The sequence below is a fragment of the Gobius niger genome (assembly GCF_951799975.1).
Source record: "Gobius niger genome assembly, chromosome: 21".
In the NCBI taxonomy this organism is placed as follows: Eukaryota; Metazoa; Chordata; class Actinopteri; order Gobiiformes; family Gobiidae; genus Gobius; species Gobius niger.
Genome location: NC_136872.1, coordinates 19,745,234 through 19,769,869, shown reverse-complemented (window position 1 = coordinate 19,769,869; position 24,636 = coordinate 19,745,234). Strand labels below are relative to the sequence as shown.

General features: G+C 42.1%; 1 protein-coding gene across 1 annotated transcript in view; it reads left to right on the top strand.

Moving 5' to 3' along the window:
* Window positions 1–24,636, top strand: part of LOC306980488 (H(+)/Cl(-) exchange transporter 5-like) — a 75,420-nt gene that overhangs the window by 26,307 nt on the left and 24,477 nt on the right. The window contains exons 4-11 of the mRNA XM_079579894.1: window positions 1,000–1,187; window positions 2,854–2,976; window positions 3,368–3,574; window positions 5,337–5,417; window positions 8,842–9,076; window positions 10,528–10,703; window positions 12,250–12,393; window positions 16,559–16,745. Of these exons, the coding sequence (XP_079436020.1) occupies window positions 1,000–1,187; window positions 2,854–2,976; window positions 3,368–3,574; window positions 5,337–5,417; window positions 8,842–9,076; window positions 10,528–10,703; window positions 12,250–12,393; window positions 16,559–16,745 (1,341 nt within the window). The remainder of the gene's footprint in view (window positions 1–999; window positions 1,188–2,853; window positions 2,977–3,367; window positions 3,575–5,336; window positions 5,418–8,841; window positions 9,077–10,527; window positions 10,704–12,249; window positions 12,394–16,558; window positions 16,746–24,636) is intronic.

Below are 24,636 nucleotides of genomic sequence, written 5' to 3'. Positions count from 1 at the left end.
CTATAATGAGTGAAATCCATTCAATTATTCACAATAAACTGTTAAGATGAGGTAATATCGAAATTGCTGCTTGGAAGATTGTTTGATATTTATCTCCTATGTCAAGAAATTGGGGGAAAAAGGGGGAATAATAGGGACAAAAAATTGAGGAAATGGTGGGGGGAATGAGAGGAAAGTAAGAAAAAGCGGAAAAAATTGTAGATAAATATATTTGGGAACTGTTTTTTTCTGCCTTTTTTGTGTGTTCAGGACAATTCCGTGAATTAAAGAGACTAGATGCAAGGTGGCCATTTTATACTCACTACTGCCACCTCAGGTCATGCGTGTAACTGCTCCTTCTATATTAAGCTCGTGCATGACGGCACTTCGGATCCGAATTATCAACTTTTTGAGTGACAGTGCAGGATTTTAGAGGCAGTTCAGGTCTGAGCTCATTCTACACATTAGGACATTGTTGGAACATGTAGGGGGAGGAAAATGCATAATTTTAACATTTTAAAACTCTGTATTGTCCCTTTAAGATGTCGGCAGCACATTGTTACATATTCCTTATGGTTTGTAAACATATTGCTTCTTCGTTTTCGAGAAGGTCCCTAACGATATTGTGATATTGCTTGTTGTCAATATCGCCAAGCCCAACATTCAGGTATCGGTATCGAAAACCAAGTATCGTTAATGTACCGATACCCAGCCCTGGTCATAACCTTTTGGCAGTTCTCTTTTTTTGCTAAGACTGCCTAAAATAAAAAAGTTCAGTCAGAATTCACGTCCGTTTTAGCCTTGATTTTGTATTATTTAAGTCTTGTTTTGACACAGTTCACTGCTTACAATTTAGTTTGAAATGTAATTGATTGTACTGTGTTGAAATGTCATTAAAACAGCATTAATGACCTCAATGACCTCAACCTAAAGCCCCTGGATGTGTTTAAAGGCTCAACAGAACTCTACATTTTCACAGTTTAAGTGTAAAATCCGCGCCTCTCTCCCTCTGTGTCCCAGGCGCGCTGGCGGGCGGCATCGACATCGCGGCGCACTGGCTCACGGACATGAAGGAGGGCGTGTGTCTGGTCGGCTTCTGGTTCAACCACGAGCACTGCTGCTGGACGTCCAACGAGACCACGTTCCAGGAGCGGGACAAGTGTCCGCAGTGGCAGACCTGGGCCCAGCTCATCGCGGGACAGTCCGAGGTACGGCAGCCTCTGGGGCCTCTTTAGCTTCTTCTTAAAGGGGCGAGATGCAAGTCGGCCATTTTATACTCACTACTGCCACCTCAAGTCATACGTGTAACTGCAGCTTCTATATTAAGCTTGAGCATGACCCGAAGTAACACCTTTTTAGTGAAGGTGCAGGATTTCAGAGGCAGTTGTGGTGAATTGGTCACATTGGGACATGGCTGGAAGATGTAGAGGGTAAAATACATAATTTTAACATTTTTAAACTCTGTATTGTCCCTTTAAGGTACATTCGTGTTTGAAATCAGCTCTTTTGCTCAAACTTTGGATGGTTTAGTTCAGAGGTAGGCAAGTTTTCTTGGCGGAGGGACGATTTTCTTTATTGTAAATAGACCGAGGGCCGAAGCCGCTGATTATTAGCCCAAAGTAAAGCACAACACTGGAAAAACGACCATCTTAAATGAGATAAATGACTGAAAATTGCCTGAATTAAAGTTCTTCTATGTTGAATTGAGTTTGAACTAATCCATGCTAGCGCCAATGGAACAAGAATAAAAAAGAGAATAACTTCTACTAGAGGTTTTATCTCATCTAAAACCAGACCAAATCTACTCAAACCTTAGATTTAATCTCTTAGTTCAAGTAGATTTATGTAATTTCTTCCTTAAAACGATTATTCTTTTTCCAGTGCACTTCTTTCAAATGCCAGTGTTGTACATAATATATGACCTCATTAGGTGTATTGACAGTTTTTCTCCCTTTTTTTCTCCCATTTAACTCTTATAATGTTAAAAGTACTCTCTGGTTTGTGTAAAAATGTTTCTCAAAATCATCTTGAGGGCCAGAGGTGCTGCGCTGGTGGGCCGGATTTGGCCCCCGGGCCTGACGTTGCCTACCCCTGGTTTAGTTCATAAGTTGTTGTCATCTTGTGTCTTTAACCTCTTACCCCCCCGTCTTAACCGAGTGTACTTTCTCCAGTCCGGCTTTACCCAAATCTAAAAGCTTCTCGACTGGAGAGCAACAGTATAACGCCTCATTTGAAAGCTAAGGCCGACAAAACTGATCCTAACTTTTTTGTTGTGTTGTCACCGCATTTTTGTCTCATTTTGGAAATATTTTTGTTGCTTTTTCATGTTTTTTTTAATCCTCTTTTTTCATAGTTGTGTCACTTATTTGTTTCATTTTTGTCACTTTTTGCGGAGGTTTTTTGTGCAATTTTTGGCGTGTTTTTGTAGGTTTTTTTGGCAAGTTTTCGCCACATTTTTGTCACTCTTTTGTTGCTTTTTTTGTTGTGTTTTCATCACATGTTTGTCACCCTTTTGTCGCTCTTTATTCACATTTTTGTTGTATTATTGTTGCTTTTCTGGCACATTTTTGTTGCTCTTTTATTGCTTCTTTGTCGCTTTTTTGTCACATTTTCATCGCTATTTTGTTCCTTTTTTCCAAGAAGCTTTAAGATTTGGGTAAAGCCTAACTGGAGACAATGCGCTCGGTTCAGGTGGGGGTTAAGAGGTTCAAAAATAAATTCTTGCCTAAGTCCAATTGCTGCAGTATCTTCAAAGCATTATCCTATAGCTCCCTCTACTGGCCACAGTCAGACACGGCGCTGCAGCCTGTGTGTGATTCTTCCTGCTCTGATGCTGCAGCTTCTAAATAAACTTTATTTGCTTCTGTTTTTCAGGGAGCGTTCGCCTACATCGTGAACTACCTGATGTACATGTTTTGGGCGCTGCTCTTCTCCTTTCTGGCCGTGTCTCTGGTTCGGGCGTTCGCTCCTTACGCCTGCGGCTCAGGAATCCCAGAGGTGAGAGGATGTTCAACTTTTGAGTGACATTTATACAATCTTTTCTCAAAACTCGCCCATTGTGTCAATTTACTTTTGAATACTGACATTTCCCCCAAATTTCTGATTGATGAAATATGGGCTAATCTTAAAGAAAATGAATTCTTACCCAGATTTTTTGCTTTTGTAGCATTAAAAAGGGTTTAAATTTGACTTAGTGCAACCTATAAAAAACCTGTAGGTGGAAGTATGCAATAATAAATGCCTCTAACACCTTTACCTTATGGATGTTTATGGATGTTTATGGATGTTTAATGGATGTTTATGGATGTTTATGTATGTTTAATGGATGTTTATGGATGTTTATGTATGTTTATGGATGTTTATGGATCGCCACTGTCCTGTGTTCCAGATTAAGACGATCCTGAGCGGCTTCATCATCCGCGGGTACCTGGGGAAGTGGACGCTCATCACCAAGACCATCACCCTGGTGCTGGCCGTGTCGTCGGGGCTCAGTCTGGGGAAAGAGGGCCCCCTGGTGCACGTGGCCTGCTGCTGCGCCAACATCCTGTGCCACCTCTTCACCAAGTACAGGAAGAACGAGGCCAAGCGCAGAGAGGTCAGAGGAAATGCTCGGGTTAAGGTCGCCAACGTGAGGGAGTTGAACCGAAATGTCTTGGAAAATAACCTCAACCGAGCGCATTTTCTCCAGTTTTCATCCCTTTTTCACCTCATGTTTGTCACTTTTTGTTGCTTTTTCATCACTCTTTAGTCGTGTGTGTTGCGGCTTTTCTGGCACATTTTTGTCGCTCCTTTGCCACTTTTTTTGCTTTTAGATTTGAGTAAAGCCAAACTGGAGAAAATGTGCTCGGTTCATGTGGTTATTTAAAAGCACACAATTGTATTTTACTTGAAAAGCAAGACATTGCTCAAAAATATTTATAAGTCCGGGACACCGCGGCCACTTATCAATCTGAACATGGAAATTATTATTATTTTACAGCAAAAATTAATTAAAAAAGCAACTTCTAGCATTAATGGTTGGCTTAAATAGGCTTAGACTGGCAAATTTGTCCAAATAAATGCAGTTTTCCTGCCAAAATGAACTTTTTTCAATGTACTTGTACTTGCTTTGGGCGGCCCCTGTAGTGCCTCCACTTTGGGAACCATTGGTCTAAAATAAAGGTCAACCAGCGGCTGTTATATCAGGCCGATATTTGGGTGTTTTACCATATTGGCTATCGGCCAATCTAAAGCCGATAAAAGCCGATATCTCCGGTACTGAAAACGATCAAGACTTTCCTTTTTTGCATTCGAATGAGCTGTTGGGGCTTTTAAACGAGTCCTCCCACAACATCCTGGGCCTCAGGGGAACAGAGATGAAACTTGGTTAGCTACAAGTTTGTTAAACAGTAACACAAGTTTCACCAACTAAACCTCAGTGAATAACCTGGAGAATCCAATCGCTGAGTTAGTTTGAACCTATTCCATTGCATTTTTGATCGCCGCGCAAATTGCAGCGGCTTGCAACCGGATGCTAATGCTAACGGCTGCTAATCACTGGGACAAAAACTATGATTGAATCATAAAGGGGCTAGATACAAGTTGGCCATTTTATACTCACTACTGCCACCTCAGGTCTTACGTGTAACTGCAGCTTCTATATTAAGCTCGTGCATGACGGCTTTTTGAGTGACAGTGCAGGATTTTAGAGGCAGTTGTGGTGAACAGGTCTGAGCTCCTTCTACACATTAGGACATGGCTGGAACATACAAAAAAAAATATAAATACATAATTTTAACATTTTTAAACTTGTGTAGTCCCTTTTAAGTAATAAAATAAAATCAACCACTGCTGGAGTGGCCAAGTATTTGAGTTTTTACAGGATTACAGACCACAAATTTTGAAAAATATTGGTTATAAATATCGGCATTGGCCTTAGACAAACCCATATTGGTCGACCTCTATTTTAAAACATATTCAGCTGATATTTTTGCTGTTTCCCGTTTTGTCCAATTCTCTTTCCTGTGTTTGGTGAATTTAATCTTCAGAAGTGAAATACGCGCCAATTTTTCCTGTGTTTGTAGTATTAAAATATAGTATTTGGGCATTAAAAAGCATTAAATATGACTTGTTTCTGCCTGTATTAACCCTGCTTTCCTAAATGGTTAAGTTTTGAAAGTCAATTAGTTTTGTAAAGTCATGTGAACACACAGTGGAACTTCAGCCCTTTAGGAACATGCTGTTTTCTCTGGACAAAATCAACTTGTTTTAAATGGAGGGTTTTGTCAAGAATAATGAGTCTTTGTTAGATTTTACCAACACAGAAAGAAACCCGCCTTGTTTTCCGTGACTTGAACATGCTTCCTTCTCTTGTGCAGGTGTTATCAGCAGCTGCAGCCGTCGGCGTGTCGGTCGCCTTCGGAGCTCCGATCGGGGGAGTCCTGTTCAGTTTGGAGGAGGTAAATTAACTTCCTAAACGCGCTAATGAATCTCCCCGTGTTCAGCCTCTTGAATCCATCCGAAGAAACATAAATTTGAGGTTTGAGCCGTGATTTACAGCCGCGCCATGAGCTGAACCTCAGCACCGGTACTCCCCGAGAATCTAAATCAAAGCATAAATTACAAGAATTATGAGCTGGGATAATGTGAGGCGATTTATTACAAAAGTAGATGGTTATTTCAAGTCTCTTTCAAGATACTGAACTGTTTTCATCATGACTTGGCTTCAAACCTGGTGTCTGTTCAAAAGCAGCAGCAGGAGACAAAGTTCACAGCCTTTTATTCGATCACAGATGTGAACTTTTACCACGTCGTTCAAGACCTGTAACATTCAGAACAAACTTTGCAACGTCTCTAATCTCTAGTCAGCAGAGTTTAGTTGTTGACCTGTTTATTAGTTCTCTGTGCGAATTTTATTGGGTCTTTTTCAGGTCTCAGCTGTTTGTTTTCAGAGCTGTCAGACAAAGAAGTGATGAAAAAGTGATGCGCATTAATACATTGAGTGCCAAAAACGAAAATTACGAAACTAGACACTTTAATCAATCAATCAATAAAACTTTATTCATAAAGCGTTTTTCATACCGAAAGGTACTTAAAAGCTAAGCTAAAAAGGCGGGTCTTGAGCCTGCTCTTAAAAACATGAATGATCTCTGCAGCCCTGAGCTCCTCCTCAGGTCGTTCCAGAGGCGAGGGCCGTAATATTGGAAAGACGCCTCACCATGGTGTTTCTTTTGTTCGGCGTCGTAGAAAGACACCAGGCGCTCCTCCTGGTTTGGATCATCTTTTCAACGTCCGCTTTGGTTTCTTTCAGTGACGCCTGCGAAGCAAATGAGCATGTGCTTAGTTTTTTAATGCATGAACATGAATTAAAAAGGCTTTACGAGTCCTTGGCACAAACTTTCCAAAAACTTTCGAGCCTTTGCAGAATGTTCAACAGTGTCAACAACACCCGTCTTTTTGGTGACTAGGATTAACTAGGAGACCCCAGCCGGAGGAGCGAAGGGGCCGTGAAGGTTCATAAGGTAAAAGACCAAGACCATTAAGACATTTATAAACCATTAAAAGAACTTTAAAGTTGATCCTGAAACACACGGGGAGCCAATGCAGCGATTCTAAAACCGGTGTAATGTGGTCCCGCCTCCTGGTCTTCGTCAGGGCACGAGCTGCTGAAGTTTGTAAAAGTTGTCGACCTGAGATACTCTTTTTGGGAAGACCAGAAAGCAGGGCTTTACAGTAGTCGATACGACTGGTGATAAAAGCATGCATTTGACATCTAAAATGCTAAATGTTAAAAAGTGCATCTATTGGCCTGGTGTCATCAGGAGCCATGGAGATGCACAGCTGTGAATCATCAGCATAACTGTGAAAGTTGACTCCGTGTCTTCTGATGACACCACCAAGAGGGAGCATATACAGGTTAAAAAGCACTGGGCCTAAAATTGAACCCTGGGGCACGCCACACGTAATAATGCACCTTTGGGAGCTCTGTGATGAACAGAACTGAAGTATATGAAGATCAACAACTTGAGAAAAGTCACAATCATCTGGGCATTTTGATCGACAGACAGATCGGTGCGGCATCAGCAGTGATGCGGTCGCTGTATCGGTCTGTCGTGGTGAAGAGGGAGCTGAGTCGGGGCAAAGCTCTCGATTTACCGATCGATCTACGTTCCCACCCTCACCTATGGTCATGAGGTTTGGGTCATGACCGAAAGGACAAGATCGCGAATACAAGCGGCCGAAATGAGTTTCCTTCGCAGGGTGGCTGGGCGCACCCTTCGAGATCGGGTGAGGAGCTCAGTTACCCGGGAGGAGCTCGGAGTAGAGTCGCTGCTCCTTCACGTCGAAAGGAGCCAGCTGAGGTGGCTCGGGCATCTGTTTCAGAGGCCCCCTTGTCGCCTCCCGCGGGAGGTGTTCCAGGCATGTCCTAGTGGGACAAGGCCTCGTGGAAGGCCCAGGACACGCTGGTGGGACTATGTCTCCGAGCTGGCCTGGTGTCGCCTCGGGGTCCCCCCAGAACAGCTGGAGGAGGTGTGTGTGGATCGGGAAGTTTGGGCATCTCTGCTGAGACTGCTGCCCCCGCGACCCGGCCCCGGATAAAGCGGAAGAAAATGGATGGATGGATGGATGGATCTGGGCATTTAATAACAACAAGGCAGAAATGACCACGCCCCTCAATGACCCGCCCAGCCGTCCTGCAGCAGCGCAATGCTCAGAGAGAGAGGAGGAAGTGAGAGCAGAGGGGATCTCCTGCACAGAACAACGATCTCCACACCTTGTGCTGCAGATCGCTCTTTATTGTGCATCAGTCGGCCTCATAATCGTCGACCAATGAGGTCAACAAACCGACAGTTTTGTTTGATCTAAAAATAAACCTTGTGTCAGACGCGAGTGTGGTTTACCGCAGTTCACCACTGCATCCTATCTTTGTCTCAATATTTCAGCTCAATGTTCTCTTAAAACAACGTGAAACTCTCGCTCAGACATTCTCAATAGTTGATGTTCTTTTCTGAAGCCCCTGTTTTCAGTCACAGCTCGATGAAGAGAGTGAAATGAGGGAGACAGTTGTGTTTCATAAAGCATAGAAGAAAAAAAAATACAGGGATTTTGATCAAAACTAGCCTCTGTTTACCATACCTTTCTCAGGAACCGAGGCACGTGGAATTAAACTGTTTTCAGCTACTGAGAGTTTAGGGTCTCACCTTTCAAACAAGCCATAGCATGTGTCCATAGCTATAACATACAATACGCTGTGGTGCTACAAATATCATGAAAAATGGTCTGGATTGTCGGCACTCTACAACTAAATCCCAAAAAACAGCGCGGCCTCAATGGGTTAAAATAGAGAGAGAGAATCCTGACTTTTCTGTTCCCTCAATAAAAAGAAAATTATTGTTTAAAGTAAGTTCAGAAGCCCCTTATGTGAGACCAACAGGCCCGGTTAGCACCCTGAGGCCGTCCTTCTGTGGACCCACCACCTGCAGGAGGCGCCATCAGGGGCTGGTGCAATGTATGACCCTGCAATGGACAAGTGGAAGAAAATGAATAGATGGATGAAACTCTAGTCAAGAAGCTTTTAGAGTTAAATCTCACTTTAGAGTTCACTTTGGGTCGCACAGAATCCTCAAAAACGGTTCATCCTCCGGTTATTGTTGTATCTTCTCTGATTAAGAGTCGGTCTCACCTCACAGCGCTGTCGATCTGTCTGCGATGGTTTATAGGTCTGTCAAAAGTATTTTTCGTCGATGCCGTGAATCTGGCTGTATTTGATTACATTGGCCTCTGAATCCTGTCATTTCCAAACTATAAATCTGAATATTCTTTTGTTCAACCCGTGCGAAATCCCTCACCTTTTTCGTCGCTCTTCATCTCTTTGTTTTCTAGGTGAGCTATTACTTCCCGCTGAAGACTCTGTGGCGCTCCTTCTTCGCCGCGCTGGTCGCCGCCTTCACGCTGCGCTCCATCAACCCGTTTGGAAACAGCCGCCTGGTGCTGTTCTACGTGGAGTTTCACGCGCCGTGGCACCTGATCGAGCTGGCGCCGTTCATCCTGCTGGGCATATTCGGAGGCCTGTGGGGGGCGCTGTTCATCAGGGCCAACATCGCCTGGTGCAGGAGACGTAAGTGGAGTCGGGAATGAGCAAGAACAAAGTGCCATCGAAGGATAAAGAGAGAATAAAGATCTCTTGTGTATAAGGAACATGAGAAAAATTACCTTTTAGCACCTGGTCCGAGAACGTTTCCTCCGTAGCGACATGACAACAAAGTATTTGATCACTTTTGTAGGTCTTAGCTTTCAAATGAGGTGTTCAAACTGTTGCTCTTCAGGATTTGGATAAAGCCGAACTGTTGATCGCATTAAAAGGGTATTGGCTAAGCCCTGCATCAAATTTTAGCCTTTTCTTTTAATTATCAATAATATATCAGAAAAAATATAAAAATGATGACCCAAAACTGGAGATATTTTCTGTAAATATTCTTTTAAAATAAGGCAAAAGTATACTCAAAGCCTCTGTAGTAACTAAAGACTAAATTCTTGCATGTAACAATATCTCTACTCAGGATATAAAAGAGAGACAACTGATTGACAGAGGCATTTTTATGTACTCGTAATCATTGCTCAAGAAGAAAACAGTAAAAACACGGCCAGTGAGAAACCAGTGAGTCAGTGTTTAAGCTGCTCAAGACGTTAGCATGCTACCGGTTAGCATTTAACTTCAGCAGCTCAGCTCTGACCTCTCCAAGAGAAAGCCCTGAACCACAAACATCTAGCCTTGGATACAACATGTGACAGAGGTCAGAGCTCACATATGTTTATCGTGTTGAAGCCATTGACAGTTGATTGACAGTTGCTAACCAGTAGCATGCTATCGTCTTGAGCAGCTTAAACACTGACTCAGACTGAGACTCCGTTGACATGACAAACTGTAAAAATCCCAAAGAAAGGTTTTCTGTTTCCTCTTTGATGAGTTAATTCAGTCTTCAGAGTGAAGCAGATCTATAGTAAATCCTGCTGTAGCTCGACAGACAGAGCTGCTACGTCTGTGCCACATTTACTGGTTATATCACATAAATGTTTTTTTTTCTGTTATCTTCTTCAGCAATGATTACATAAAGTACATAAAAATGCCTCTGTCAATCAGTTGTCTTTCATTTTCATACTGAGTACAGATTTTGTTACGTGTTGTAGTACTGCATAATTCTACCTCGGTATTCAAAATGGCCACCGGAACTATGCGTGATGTCATTGGAAGCACATTTTCTTTCTCTTTTATTGGCCTCTTTACCTTCATGCTTTTCTGTGCTCATCAATCAAAGGTCTCATTTTGTTTTGTCCTCCTTTTATTGTAGTGTAAACTCAGACATTTGTGGAAATAATACTGTCCATCTATAAAGCATTTGGATCAGTTTCGTGGACTTACAATTCTAGTTTTCTAGCATTTTTCTGAAACTTGTTTATAAACTTGTCTCTGTAAAGAAATTAGTTCGAACCATAACTAACAATTTAACAACGAACAATTCCCTCTTTCATTATAGGGCCTTTTATCATGTGTCTGTTTCTGTCCCGCAGGTAAATCGACGCGTCTGGGGCACTACCCTGTGATGGAGGTGCTGGTGGTGACGGCGCTCACGGCCCTGATCGCGTATCCCAACAGCTACACGAGGATGAGCGGCGCCGAGCTCATCTCCGAGCTGTTCAACGACTGCTCGCTGCTGGACTCCTCGCAGCTCTGCGGATACAAGCAGGTCTCACAAAACGCTGCTTTAATCTGTCCCTTTAAGAACACAGTGTTATTGTGTTTTCAAGATTCATGTTTAATGTGAGATGTCAGTGTAGGTCCCTGGGGTCTCTGGTCTCTGGTCTGTTTCTTGTTATGGAATTTTAAGCTGTAAAATGTTGACTCAGAGGAGCATGAGACAGACACAACCTGAGAAATTCTGCCCACACACAGGTTTCAGTCGATCTTAGAGACTTTTCTCAAGGAGAAAAAGGTCACAAAACGATGTCCTCTGGTTGGATGATGAGGCACAATCTTGTCCTTCATCAGACTGGTCTAAACTGGGGTTTTCCCTTTGACACAAACAGAGAATACAAAGTACAAGAGTAACGTTACTCGCATGACCTAAATAGATAAAAGTAAAAAAGGGCAGATTTTCTGTATGTTTCAGTAATGACAAACAAACAAAGAAGATTCTATATAATTCTGAAGGAAAAAGGACACAAACTACATATCTTTTACATGAAGCTTTTGTAACTTTAAAATGTACTCACAGTGGCACAAGAGTTAAGATACTTCATTACAATGTTATTTATTTATTTATTGGTTTATTTGGTCGAGACCAATGGGCGAGGAATGCGCTTCTCTATGGTCCTCATGGCGGGGAGCTGACATTGCTGTAATACCACCCCCTGGGGCGACTCCAAGAGACACTTGGGCCATTGATTCTAATGGGATTTCAAATGTCCCAAGAACGGCTTAAAAGCCTGGCTCCAAAGAGTTTTTCTTTTTCTAAAATCGCGATGACCCATGTGACCACGCTGGGGTAGGTGAAATATTTTTAACCACGCTGGTTTTTGTTTATCAGCATGGAAGCATTTTCAGTACGTTGACTGGCTCCAGAGCCTGTCAATCAAGCTCTTAAGCCCCTATGGAGGCTCCGCCCATCCAGCACCGCCTTTTTGCCCTTTTAAGGAACAGGCTGCATAGGAGGAGACAGAGCCACCATTAAGGTTCACACAGGACTCAACTTTCAATGAATGGGGCTGAATTAAACCCGCTCATGTTTATTATATTATATCTAGTGCATGAACACACCACTCCGGATTGTAGCCATGGGCTGATTTCCATCCGTCGTCCCCCATGCGCACTTACAAACACACTCTCATCCATCCTGGCCTATTGTACATGTTGTTAGTGGTAGGGGAAACTGGAGGAAACCTACGCAAACACAGGAGAACATGCAAACTCCACACAGAAAGGTCCCGCGCGGGCAGGGATTGAACCCGGGGCCCTCAAACCAGGACATAAACACATGTTGTTTGCTCATAATATTATTATTATTGGGGGCCCAGTGGGGAAAGTTCGGATCAATAAAGAGGCGTCTGTTCTCCAGACTTTGAGAACAGGCGTCGTAGAGAATTAACATAAGTTTAGAATGAAAAACTGAACTATTGCAATAGTCTTAAAGCAGCAGATGGCAATAGGATGGATCACTTTCCCTCATCTTCAAATGCACTGTGTAGTAGCTCAAAACTTTAAGTCCTCCTTGTGTCTCTCTCGTTTGTGTGCAGCCGAGCGTGAACACGTCCGACACCGCGGTGGGGAACAGCCTGGCGGACCGTCCCGCCGGAGAGGGGCTCTACACCGCCCTGTGGCAGCTCGCTCTGGCCCTCGTCTTCAAAATGCTCATCACCGTCATCACCTTTGGCATGAAGGCAAGACTCACCACCCGGTTTCCTCCACGTCAACCCCAAACATGCACAATAGGCTACAGTAATGCAATATCAGCTCTTATTGACTTAAGGGAATGAGGAGAGAGAGAGGAAGGAGGTAAAAGCAGCTACAGATGGAGCAGGACCAGGGGCGGAGCTACAGGCAGCAGAAGGACTGGGGAGAAGCTATGGGAGAAACACTAAGGATTTTGACTGTGAATAAAAAAGGGGTACTTACACTGTGTACAACTACTACCAGTTTAAAAGTGTGTGTGTTGCTATAATGAACAATGGCTCCACCACCTCGAAAAATGAAGACAAAATAACACCACTAATATATATATATAAGCCAATATCACTTCATTATAGCAATGAAAAACAAAAAAATCGAAAAGCTCATTTATCAAGCCATGAAGCAAAATCTCTCCTAAATTTAAACTGTATGTAAAAACATGAAGAGCCATTTGGGAGCCAAAAGAACCGGCTCTTTTCGGTGAGCCGCTCCAAATGTTCACCAAAAAGAGCCGAAAATCCCGTCACTATTAAAGAGTAAGAAACTATTTTGTGAAAATGCTAATTTAGTGTAAAAGGTCTGATTCATGTTTTAGTATTGACTTAAAGGGATATTTCAGGATTTTTCACATAGGGCCTCATTTCCTAGTTATCCAGAGTGTTGCTGATTTCTGGAGGTATTTTTTTTGTAATTCATGCAGTTCTTATATTTGAAGAGTTTCGTGGCGCTAGGCTTGTGCTAGGCTAGTGCATTTCTATGGTAACTAGTAGCCTGCATTAAAAACAGTCTGACCCGCTCCACAGAGCACCTGAGGCAAATCACTTAGAACACCAGACTAACCAGATAAATGTCTGTGTCGATAAGTAATTTTAACCATTTTGCATTTAAAAGAAGTAATATTTGAGCAGCATCAGCTTCGTGGTTGTATAAGCTACGCAGCGGCGGAGTGATCTGCTAGAAAATAGTCCCTCAAAATGAGATCATTCATGTGATGCAGGTCAGTTATATTCCAAAAATTATTCTATGGACACAGACATTTATATGGTTAGTCTGGCGTTACAAGTGATTTGCCTCAGGTGCTCTGTGGAGCGGGTCAGACTGTTTTTAATGCAGGCTAGCTGATACCATAGACATGCACTAGCCTAGCGCCACATAGCTCTTTAAATATAAGAACTGCATGAATTACAAAAAAAAATGTCTCCAGAAATCAGCGACTCTCTGGATAACTAGGAAATGAGGCCCTATGTCAAAAATCCTGAAACATCCCTTTAAGGTATTAGAAGCAAAACCTGAAGTAAAGTAAAAAGCCTAATATTTCCAAAGAAAATGCAAGACATATACACAGAAGAGAACAGCTTCTGGAGAGTAAAGTCCACAAAACATGAATCAAGGTAATCCTGGTTGACTGTGGCGCTCCCTGGTGAGAAAAATGACCACCAAATGTTAAAGCAAGTTGTTTAACCCATCGTTTTTGTAACTGTGGTAAGAGTAAAACCGTCACCCATCTGAAACCTGCATGAATGAAGCATAAAAACTCCTCCAGATGTTGTTTTAGGGCAACAGAACAACGTCATAACATGTTTAAAAGTCCATTTTCCATGAGAGGTTTTTAGTCCTTGGGAAAGACTTTTCTCCAGCGTCAGTGTCTGCCTGTGTGAAGTCCTTTTCTTGGAGAGTCATGCTGGATGAATCTACCGCTAATTGAAGACAGTTGTACTGGTCAAGGAAAGAAATCGACGGCTACATACAGGACAACTGCAACTAATTAGAAAGTCTGGCCTGGGCTTTTCTCCCCTAAAAAGCCCGATCGTATCTGCCTCGTGACGCTGACTCACTGCGCTCTGATTCACTGAAGACTTTATTACACAGTCTGAGATGACGAACCGTGAAATCTGCCAAGTTTAGGTTTGGAGGATATTAAAAAGGACAACGGCTTATAACATAATCATCTTACAAGTGAAACAGTCAAACCATTCGCACTGGCCTTGACCTCAGCTTTTACAGGGGTTTTATGAGGAGGATGATGTGAAGGCGGGGGGGGCCTTAACCGAGCACATATTCTCCAGTTCCACCTTAGCTAAAAAGAAACGTACAATAAAGCAACAAAAAAACAACGAGAATGTGACGAAACAGGCCACACAGTTAGCTTCCTTTACATATAGCCAATAATAATGTGCCTCATTTATGAACATCTTCTTAAGAAACTTCTTAACACATTGAGTCTGCGCTGTTTTTGGGATTTAGCTGTAGAGCGTCAACAATCTAGACCAGGAGTAGGCAACGTCAGGCACAGGGGCCAAATTTGGCCCTCCAGCATAAAACCTTTGGCCCCCAAGAGAATTTTGAAGAAACATTTATTCATAAATCAGAGACCAAATACGTGAAAAGGACTCTAGAATGTGGAAAATACTGTCAATATTTTCACATTTCCCAGCAAAACACCTGATTAGGTCATATATTGTGTGCAAAACTTATATTTGTTGAAAAAAAGGTGCTTTACTTTGGACTACAATAGTGAGTTTCGGCCCTTGGCGTTTTGGCATTGAAGAAAATCGGCCCTCCATGACACAAACTTGCCTACTCCTGATCTAGACCATTTTTCATGATATTTGTAGCACCACAGCATAGTTTATGTTATAGCTATGGACACATGCTGTGGCTTGTTTGAAAGGTGAGACTCTAAGCTCTCCGTAGGTAAAAAAAACAGTTTAATTCTACGTGCTTCGGTTCCTGAGAAAACCAAAGCTAAAAGCTAAACAGAGGCCAGTTTAATCAAACTCACAGCTTTTTTTCTTGATTCGGAGATAATTCGTTTTATGCAACTCTCTCCTTTCTGATTAAATCCCCTCCAACTCTCACCTCTCTGGACGGACACTAACGTTATGGGAAGAGGCAAATGTCTAAATATATTTGTTTCAAGTCAATTTTCCAACAACATTTTTTTCTGTTTGAAGAGTTTCGTGGCGCTAGGCTAGTGCAAGGCTAGTGCATTTCTATGGTATCAGCTAGCCTGCATTAAAAACAGTGTGACCCGCTCCACAGAGCACCTGAGTCAAATCACTTATAACACCAGACTAACCATATTAATGTCTGTGTCAATAGAATATTTTTAACCATTTTGCATTTAAAACACCTTATATTTGAGCAGCATCAGCTTCGTGGTTGTATAAGCTCAGTGATCTGTGAGAAAATAGTCCCTCAAAATGCATTATTCATGTGATGCAAGGTCAGTTATATTCCAAACATTATTCTATATCTAACACGAAAGATAAATGTTACATATTTGTTTTTCAATTAAAACAACCCCTTAACCCCCGCCTTAACCGAGCGCATTTTCTCCAGTTCAGCTTTACCCAAATCTAAGAGATACTGTGTAATGCCTCATTTGAAAGCTAAGACCTGCAAAACAGATCGTAAGTTTTTCGTCATGTTGTCGCTGGGTTTTTGTTACATTTTTGAAGTTTTTTGTTATAGCTGTGTTTCATTGCTTTTTTTGCTCTTGTCACTTTTCTTGCTTCTTCTGTCGCTCTTTTGTGGCTTTTTTGTCCATTTTTTGCGTCGCTCTTTTGTTGTGTTTTCATCATGTTTTGGTCGTTTTTTTTTATTTTTGCTATTGTTGCTTTTCCGGCAGGTTTTTGCCACATTTTTGTTTTGCGTTTTCATCCTTGTTATTTTGCCGCCTTCTTCCAGACGCGTTCAGATTTGGGTAAAGCCAACAGGAGAAAATTTTAAATCATTGAGCCCCGAGAAATGTTTTTAACCCCAGTTCCGCCTGATGCTCATAACTTAAACAAAAGGAAGTGGTGGGAGCGAGGATTAATCTGACAAATTTTGGGGTTTGCGGGTGGATTTCTGAGAATTGTCGACTCGCCGCAGCAGTAAAAACCACTGGGCTGGACGTTTCTCTGGCTTGATTCTTCAAAAATGTTGCTTACATTTGTGGGGAAGAGTTATTGCTTCATAAATTCGACACATTTTTTAACGAGTGAAAACAATCGAAGAGCCTGCTAATTTCATGCAATGAGGGATTCTTTAGTGGACAAAACATAAATGCCAGACTATCTCCTAAATGGGTCAAAATGGGTCCCCTTTTTCCGAGAAGACTGTTGTTTTACTCTTCGCATGAACCGGACTGTGTTTTGTTTCCTGCCCCAGGTGCCCTCGGGTCTGTTCATCCCCAGCATGGCGGTGGGGGCGATCGCGGGGCGGCTGCTGGGCGTCGGGATGGAGCAGTTGGCCTATTATAACCACGACTGGTTCATCTTCAAGGGCTGGTGTTCCCCCGGCGCGGACTGCATCACGCCGGGACTCTACGCCATGGTCGGGGCGGCTGCGTGTTTAGGTAAGAGTTTCATATACGTCCAAACTCAGAGCCTCGTGGGTCGAGCCGAGACCGCCATAGTTTCAGCGGCATTTACACAAAGTTAGTTCAGTCCGTGTTCACATGCGCCCGCACCAAATGTCCCATCAGCCACGTCACCGCGATCATCCAAGCGTCCTCATCCCATATTTTTGCTTCTCTTTGTTAAATCTACCTTTTACACTCCTTTTATTAAATTACAACTGTATTTAACCATTTTACATCTTGTTTTATGTTGCTTCCCTCTACCCTAGCAGAGGCGAGTTGTATTAATTCTTTCTTTACGCAAAAAAAGAGGCGTCAAAGCGAGAGTGGTTCAGCCTGAGGTCGGCCGCATTCACACCACACCCACTCCGAACCACAGAGCGCCTCAGGCTGCTCCGAGACCGCCTGTTTCTGCCGCACTCGGAGCAGCTGTTTAGACCTGCTTAAAGTGCTGCAGTTGGATTCACACTGACCCAATAGTGCCGCTCTCGGGCTGAAAGTCCCTTGAGGTCGACCTACATAGAGCCTGTGTGAAAACGGCCTTATACTCTACTTAGAAACAACCCAGGATAGTTCGGGTAGATTGTAGGACTCCCTTGAAAAAGAGGTTGCCCGTTGACTGGTTTACCTCTTAACCCTCGCCTTAACCAAGTGTGTTTTCTCCAGCTCTGATTTACACAAATCTAAAAGGCCAGTGTAATGTCTCATTTGATAGCTAAGACCTGCAACACTCATCTAAACTGATCCTTTTCCTCACGTAGCTGTCACATTTTTGTCACTTTTTCTTCACTTTTTTGGCCACCTTTCTGTCACTCTTTAGTTGCTTTTTTGTGGGTCTTTTGTGGCGTTTTTCTTGCATTTGCGTCACGTTTTTAGCGCTTTTTTGTTGCATTTTCGTCATGGCTTGTGTCTCTTTATTGGGGGTATTTTGGCACTTTTTTCAAGAAGAAACCGATATGGATGAATTGATTTCTTTATCGTGTCGGTCTCTTGCGATCACTATGTCAGCAAACTTAACGTCTTAGACCAATATTTCTCAAAGGTGGCACTTTGGCTCTTTTTGGCTTTTACTCATGACTTTGTCCTCTTGGGTGAGTGATTGTGTATAACTACTTAAGTCATGAGTCAGTCCAATTCTATTCCTTGTTCAGTGTGAGGCACGATGACAAAATGCTCTGGTGGGGTGTTTCCAGCCTGCAGCCTCACACATGGTTTACACCGGCGGTTTTCAACTGGTATGGGACCGGGAACCACCATTTCCTCAAGCTGACGAGCTGTGACGCACTAAAAGATTATTTTTTCAGTTTGAATCTGTTAAAATACTGTGTTTTTCCATAAGTTTTTGGTTGATGCAAGCATAAAATAAACCTATAGAGTTGAAATCACGGTCTAAAGAACTCCTCCTCTTGTAATGTTGCAAGTACCTGCTGAAGTCACTTCTTGGGCGGCGTTGGCATGATTTGAATTTGCTCACAGTCAATTGCTGCTTCACTGAAATAAAATGATGATTATGCAACTGATGTTGTCCATCTGACTAAGTCATATTTTCAAAAGCATTAAAGGGGGGGTATTATGCAAAATCGACTTTTTCAAGCTTTACATCATATTATGTCATTCCCTCATTAAAAACATGCCTGTAGTGTTGCTTTGGCACATTCACGTATTTTTGAGTAATCTGTAAAGACTCTGATGGCGGCCATTTTAGGGATAGGTTTGCCTGAGTCCTCCTAGGAACGCCCCCACCTCCTGGAGACGCCTCCGAGCTTTCGTCACCAGCCGAGTAACCAACCACTGCTCCTCAGCAGAACCCCCTCCCCACTGATGCCACAGACAGCGTGTGGAGGGGGCGTGTCTGAAAGGGTCAGAGGTTCTTAAAGAGACAGAGGCCTATTTCAAGACATTCACTACAGCCATTTCGAGAGAGCAATTTTATACAAGGCAGTTATTCTAATTTACTGCATTTACAGACCAACAGAAGGTTTGGTCATCATTGTAGTGTGCTATAGACTGGTGCTATGTGACTGAAAAAAGCATTTAAAATATGCGGGTTTTCATGAAAAAGGGAGCACTATTCTTAAAGCAGTACTAAGTAGCTCTTGCCCCTAGAGGCCATAAGCGCAACTGGAGGTGTCGTTGCAAGTAACGATTTTTTTAACTTATAATTGTCTTGGAGAGTAAATACTTCGCTGACAGGAAAGGCGAAGGGAGAGAGGGTTACTGTGCATCCAATTATACAATGGAAATATTTTTTTTCACTCAAACTTGGCTGTAAATACTGTTTAAAGTGACGTTAGCCCACAGTTAGCTTTGCCCGTTAGCCTGCTAGCTTCTTCTTCGTGATTCCATTCGTGTGTATTGGTGGCTCCGGACCGGTGGCAGTCAAGTTGCAAACATGGTTTTCTGGCCAGAGACACCAGGGGGAGATGAGAGACCCTCCAATCCCCCACAGGGACTACGAAAAGGATGTATTAAGGTAAACACGTTACTTAGTACGGCTTTAACCCTTATATATATGACTCAGGACAATGGAAACTCAAGATGCAGCAATTATTTATATACTACATATTAGGGCTGCACAATATATCGCAAAAAATATCGTAGCGCGATATTAGCTTATGCAATATCTGTATCGCGAGAAGCCACAATATATCGCAACAAGATCCACCCATTTTTTTTTTTGCAAACTCATGCATTGAAGTCATGTGTAAAAGTTCAGTTTTAGTTCAACATTTACTAGCTTTGTTAACCCCTTAAATCCTACCTGAACTGAGCACATTTTCTCCAGTTTGGCTTTACCCCAGGCCAAAAGCTTCTGGAAAAAAGCTGTGAAAAAGCAACAAAACTGAGACGAAAACACTGATGGAAATTTGACAAAAATCTGACAAAATGTGACGAAAACATGACAAAAAATTGCTAAAAAATGGACGAAAAAAGGACAAAAATGTGACAAAAAAATTACAAAAATGTGATTAAAATTTGACCCAAAAAATGACAAAAATTTGACCAAAAAATGACAAAAAAGTTACTAAAATGAGTTGAATACCCAACAAAAAAATGATGGAAAAAAATCTGATAACGTGAGGAAAAAGATCCTCTCGGTTCAGGCGGGAGTTAAGAGGTTAAATTCTACCCTTGTTTTGGTCCGGATTGGGTGTTTTTTAAGTCTTCTTTTGACACAATTTGCTGAAAAAAATGGAACATAATATCGTTATCGCGATATGCACAGCCATATCGCATATCGCAAGTCACTTCAATATCGTTCAGCCCTACTACATATAATGCAGAAAAATCTCAGTTTGACACAAACCAAAGCCCAAAGAATCTCTCCGTTCTGACTGATCTTCGTTTTGCATGTGTGGGTGAGTGTCCCGTGGCTGTTCCTGTGCGGTTGCGTTGGTATTCACAGCCTTTACGACGGCGACCACACGTTGAATAGAACAGTCTGGAGAACAGCTGTCCCTGGGTGCTGTGGACCTGTTTCTGACGCCTCAGAACAATAAAGCGCCTAAAGTTTTAAAGTCACTCTCTGCTGGAGACCCGTGTAATGGGTGAAACCGCGCAGCAGAACATAACGCACATGTTCGCGCCGCTCTGATGTGGTTTGCGCAGACCGAACATGTGACCCCCGTCAGGGCCAATTAAGATGTTCACTGTTGCCTCAGCGTGAAAATATGGTTGAAGTTTAGTTGTCTTGTGGTTTGCTGTCATTTGTAATGCAAGACGAACGAATGAAAGCAACATGCAGACGAGTGCAAGGAATACATTTTTGTTTGGGGCCAGTTGGGTTTTTTGGACAGGATAAAGCTGAAGAGCAGGGAGAGACATCCAGCAAATTGTCAGGGCCCCCAACTCTGAAGCTCAGAGCAATAAGCAGACCACGATGCTCAAGAATGATCTTCATCCCAGTCTAGGGCTGTCAAATACTGGTACCTGAACTACATTATTCATTATTTAGCACCAGAAACTGAAAAATAATATATATTTAGTCCATAAAATACTACTTTTCCCTTTTTATCATCTATTTGAGCTGAGGCAAGTAACCTTCTGTAGCGCTGTCTCAGGTTATGGTATGGTTTAATGGTCACCCAGTCTTGGACCCTGCTGGTGCTTGGAATAATTGTGAAGCAAATGGTTCGGAGTGTTTCCAAAAGTAAATAGAGAGATTTCAGTGAGTTTAGTAGAGCTGTGTGTCGTGGCAAAATTAGGTTATGATACCTTAAGCTCCTTTAAAAATCAATGAAGAATGTCAGATCCACATACACTGCATAAAGTGTCTGATCTGGGGCTGCTGCAGTTGGTCAGGTCTAGGTTCAGCAAAGACCTGCACACCCTGAATGACCAGGTTATTCCATCAATGGATTGGCTTCCACAGAGTCCAGATCTTAACTATTTTGTGCTTACTTACTACTTACTTACAAACTTATAGCTAATCAGTTTTCAGTGTGATGTTTCTCTGTTCCCCTGAGGCTTAGGAAGTTGTGGGAGGACTTGCTTTAAAGCCCTGACTTTGCTCTTTTCAATGCAAAAACGGGAAGTATATTGGTGGACCTCTAGTCTTAACCCAGTTGAGAATAATTGCGCAGTGGTCAATAGGGATGTGCCGATCCGATATTTTGACACTTCATGCTGGCCGATGCCGTCTTTTTGTATTATCATTTTTTTCTATAATATATATCATTATATATTATAGCCTATGGATATTACAGTAGTTTCACCAGTTGGCTTTTTTAAAAATAAACATGCAAAAGGTTTTCCTTCTTTGCTTCAGAAGGTCTCGGGGGGATGGTCCCACACCGTGCGCCCTCGTGTGGGAAGAGGGGATGAACAGATCTGATGCAGGGAATCTATTTATTTTGGCAGCCATCTGAGTTCTGTTTTGAAATGTGCCTTATAACAATAATAACGACAAACCAGCCAGAACTCTGCGCTCCTCTGAACACACCTCCCTGGTCACTCCCAAGTTTAAATACAAAAAGTTTGGAGGCCGGTCATTTGCCGCGCAAGGCCCAAAGCTGTGGAACGCACTTCCGGTCCAGCTTCGAAACATCACAGAGCTGAGTGTTTTTAAATCACAGTTGAAGATAAATTTTTTCAGTAAAGCCTTCTGATAGCCACCAACTCGACTGCTGTTTTTATGTGTTGTTGTATTTATTGTTGTCTACTATGATTCTTGTTTTTATCCTGGAAAGCGCTCTGGGCACCTTCTGGTTGTTGTTGGGCGCTATACAAATAAAATTTGATTGATTGATTGAAATCAAATCTAATAAATCAAATCAGTAGCCTACCTTAGCGATAGCATGAAGGCCGTGAATCTGCGGTCGTGGATCTGCAGCGGCTCCAGCCTGCAGCACAGTGGTAAATTACAGTTGTAACTGGATTCACAGCCGTCTTCTGTATCGGAGCCGATCCAGCCATCAAATCCGATCCAATCTGATCTCTCAAAATGCCCGGATCGGCTACCAATACTGAATATCGGATCGGTACATCCCTTGTGGTCAACCTCTCCCATCATCAATACGAGATTTGGTAACACTTTACATTACGGGCCGGTAAGTCCTTGGTACTTACAGTGGTAATTACAGTGGTACTTAAAGTGGTACTTACAGTGGTAATTACACTGGTTATTCTAGGTACTTATTGTGGTTCTTACAATGGTACTTATGGTGGTACTTACAGTGGTTATTCTAGGTACTTATTGTGGTTCTTACAATGGTACTTATGGTGGTACTTACAGTGGTACTTACAGTGGTAATTCTAGGTACTTATCGTGGTACTTAAAGGATACTATAGTGAGAATTACAAGTTATGTACTTCTAGATTCAGTGGTAACTCTTAGTAATGAAGGTTGTACTTCTTGTTTTCCCTAATGCTGTTTTATGTTGTTTTATAGTCACACAATCCTAGAAATTACGTCTGTATGTAGAAGTACCTCATTTACTACCTATGAACTGCTGCTGTAGTATCCTTGAATGACCAATAAGTACCACAGATGTATCACTGAAACTACTAGAAACTATCATTTAAAGTATCAAAGTACATAGAAGTATGACCTTCATTACTAAGAGTTACCACTGTATCTCTTTGTAATGAGAGATACAGTGGTAACTCTGTGTCTCCCTAACCCCCAAACCTACTTACTAGTAATTATGACTTTTAGTACCACAATACTAACCTAGAATTATCACTGTAAATACTAGTACTTACCACTGTAATTACTACTGTAAATACCACAGTAAGTACCAAGAAGAACCACTGTAATTACTACTGTAAGTACCACAGTAAGTACCAAAAGAACCACTGTAATTACTACTGTAAGTACCACAGTAAGTACCAAAAGAACCACTGTAATTACTACTGTAAGTACCACAGTAAGTACCAAAAGAACCACTGTAATTACACTGTAAGTACCACAGTAAGTACCAAAAGAACCACTGTAATTACACTGTAAGTACCACAGTAAGTACCAAAAGAACCACTGTAATTACACTGTAAGTACACCTGTCATTACTAGTAATTACCACTATAAGTACTACGGACTTACCGGCCCGTAATGTAAAGTGTTACCCGAGATCTTGATGAAAAACTAATGCAACAATGGATCTTAGTGAAGCTTAGTGAAACAACGCCACAGCGAATGTGCTGTAATCAAAGCTAAAGGTGATCTGGTATAAAGTGTATATTCCCATGATTTCCACAATAACTGTCGGGCACAGTCAAAAGACGTTATGCTTCAAGCCCAGGTCACCTCCAATAAGCCAGAGTTCCTCCATCTGGCTGTTTGAAAGCACACCTACGTTGGACTGAACCTAAAGTGTTTATTTATTTACACATCTTTAACCGTATAAACTGCTTGGCTTCATCACTCGGAGAATCACCAGCTTTACTTACGACTACATTGTACAGAAGGCCTCATCCCACTCAACACTCAACACTCTTCTTCCTTCTTTCTTTCGATTTCTGGCAAGTCTTTGGTTTCCTTCCAGCTGCTCTGAAGCCTCGCAGTGCCACAGTTTACTGAAATAGCTCTGAGTAAATTGTCCAAAGCTAATACGTCCAGTGCGGGAGGCATCGCTGCTCTTTGTTACGCTTCTCGACAGGCTTTTTGTTTAGGCTGAAAACATCTGTGTTGAAACGCGGTTTATTAAGTTTCGGGGGCCACTTCGGGTCACCGCGTCTGGTGCCTTTCGATGAATCCCGGACCAAGTTTAGACAAAAGTTTGTATTTACTCGAGACTATAATATATCGTAAACATTATAAGCGGTGATTGGATTTGCGGTTTCTGGTCCAAAAGATGTCCACGAGTTCGTAGCCTTGTCTGTTTATAATATTTCTGAGTGCTTTGAGGCTATCGCTGATTGAATCTTCATATTTAGAGACTGTTTGGAGAAATAAATGGTAGCGTTGTGTCTCTAATCGGGCCCTTTCAGCTGCAGCTCATCAGTCAATCCGAATAAGAGCTCATGAAACCATTTTAAAGACTTTGTTTTTTATGTGTTTCCTTTACGAGTGTGAGGAAAATAGTTAAAATCACTATGAAGCGCAATTCTATTGATCTAGTTTGTAATTTAAAGCAGCACATCTGAGTAAATGACTTCAAATAACAACAAAAACAACTGGAGTTAATATTATCCAACCGGATTTTAAATGCTTTGGCCTTTTAAAAATAAAAGGCCAAAGTTGCACTGTCTTAATATTTGGTTGTAGCGTGGTAAGCTTTGATAACATTCGCTGTGGCTTTGTTTTAATAACGCTTTTGCAATGTCAAATATCCACCAAGAAAACTTTATTTGCAAATATCGTGTTCAAAGGGTGAACATTTGTCCCATTTTGATTTTGTATCAATTGAAAAATGATCAGGCAGAAGATAACAGGAGTTTGTTTTTGGCT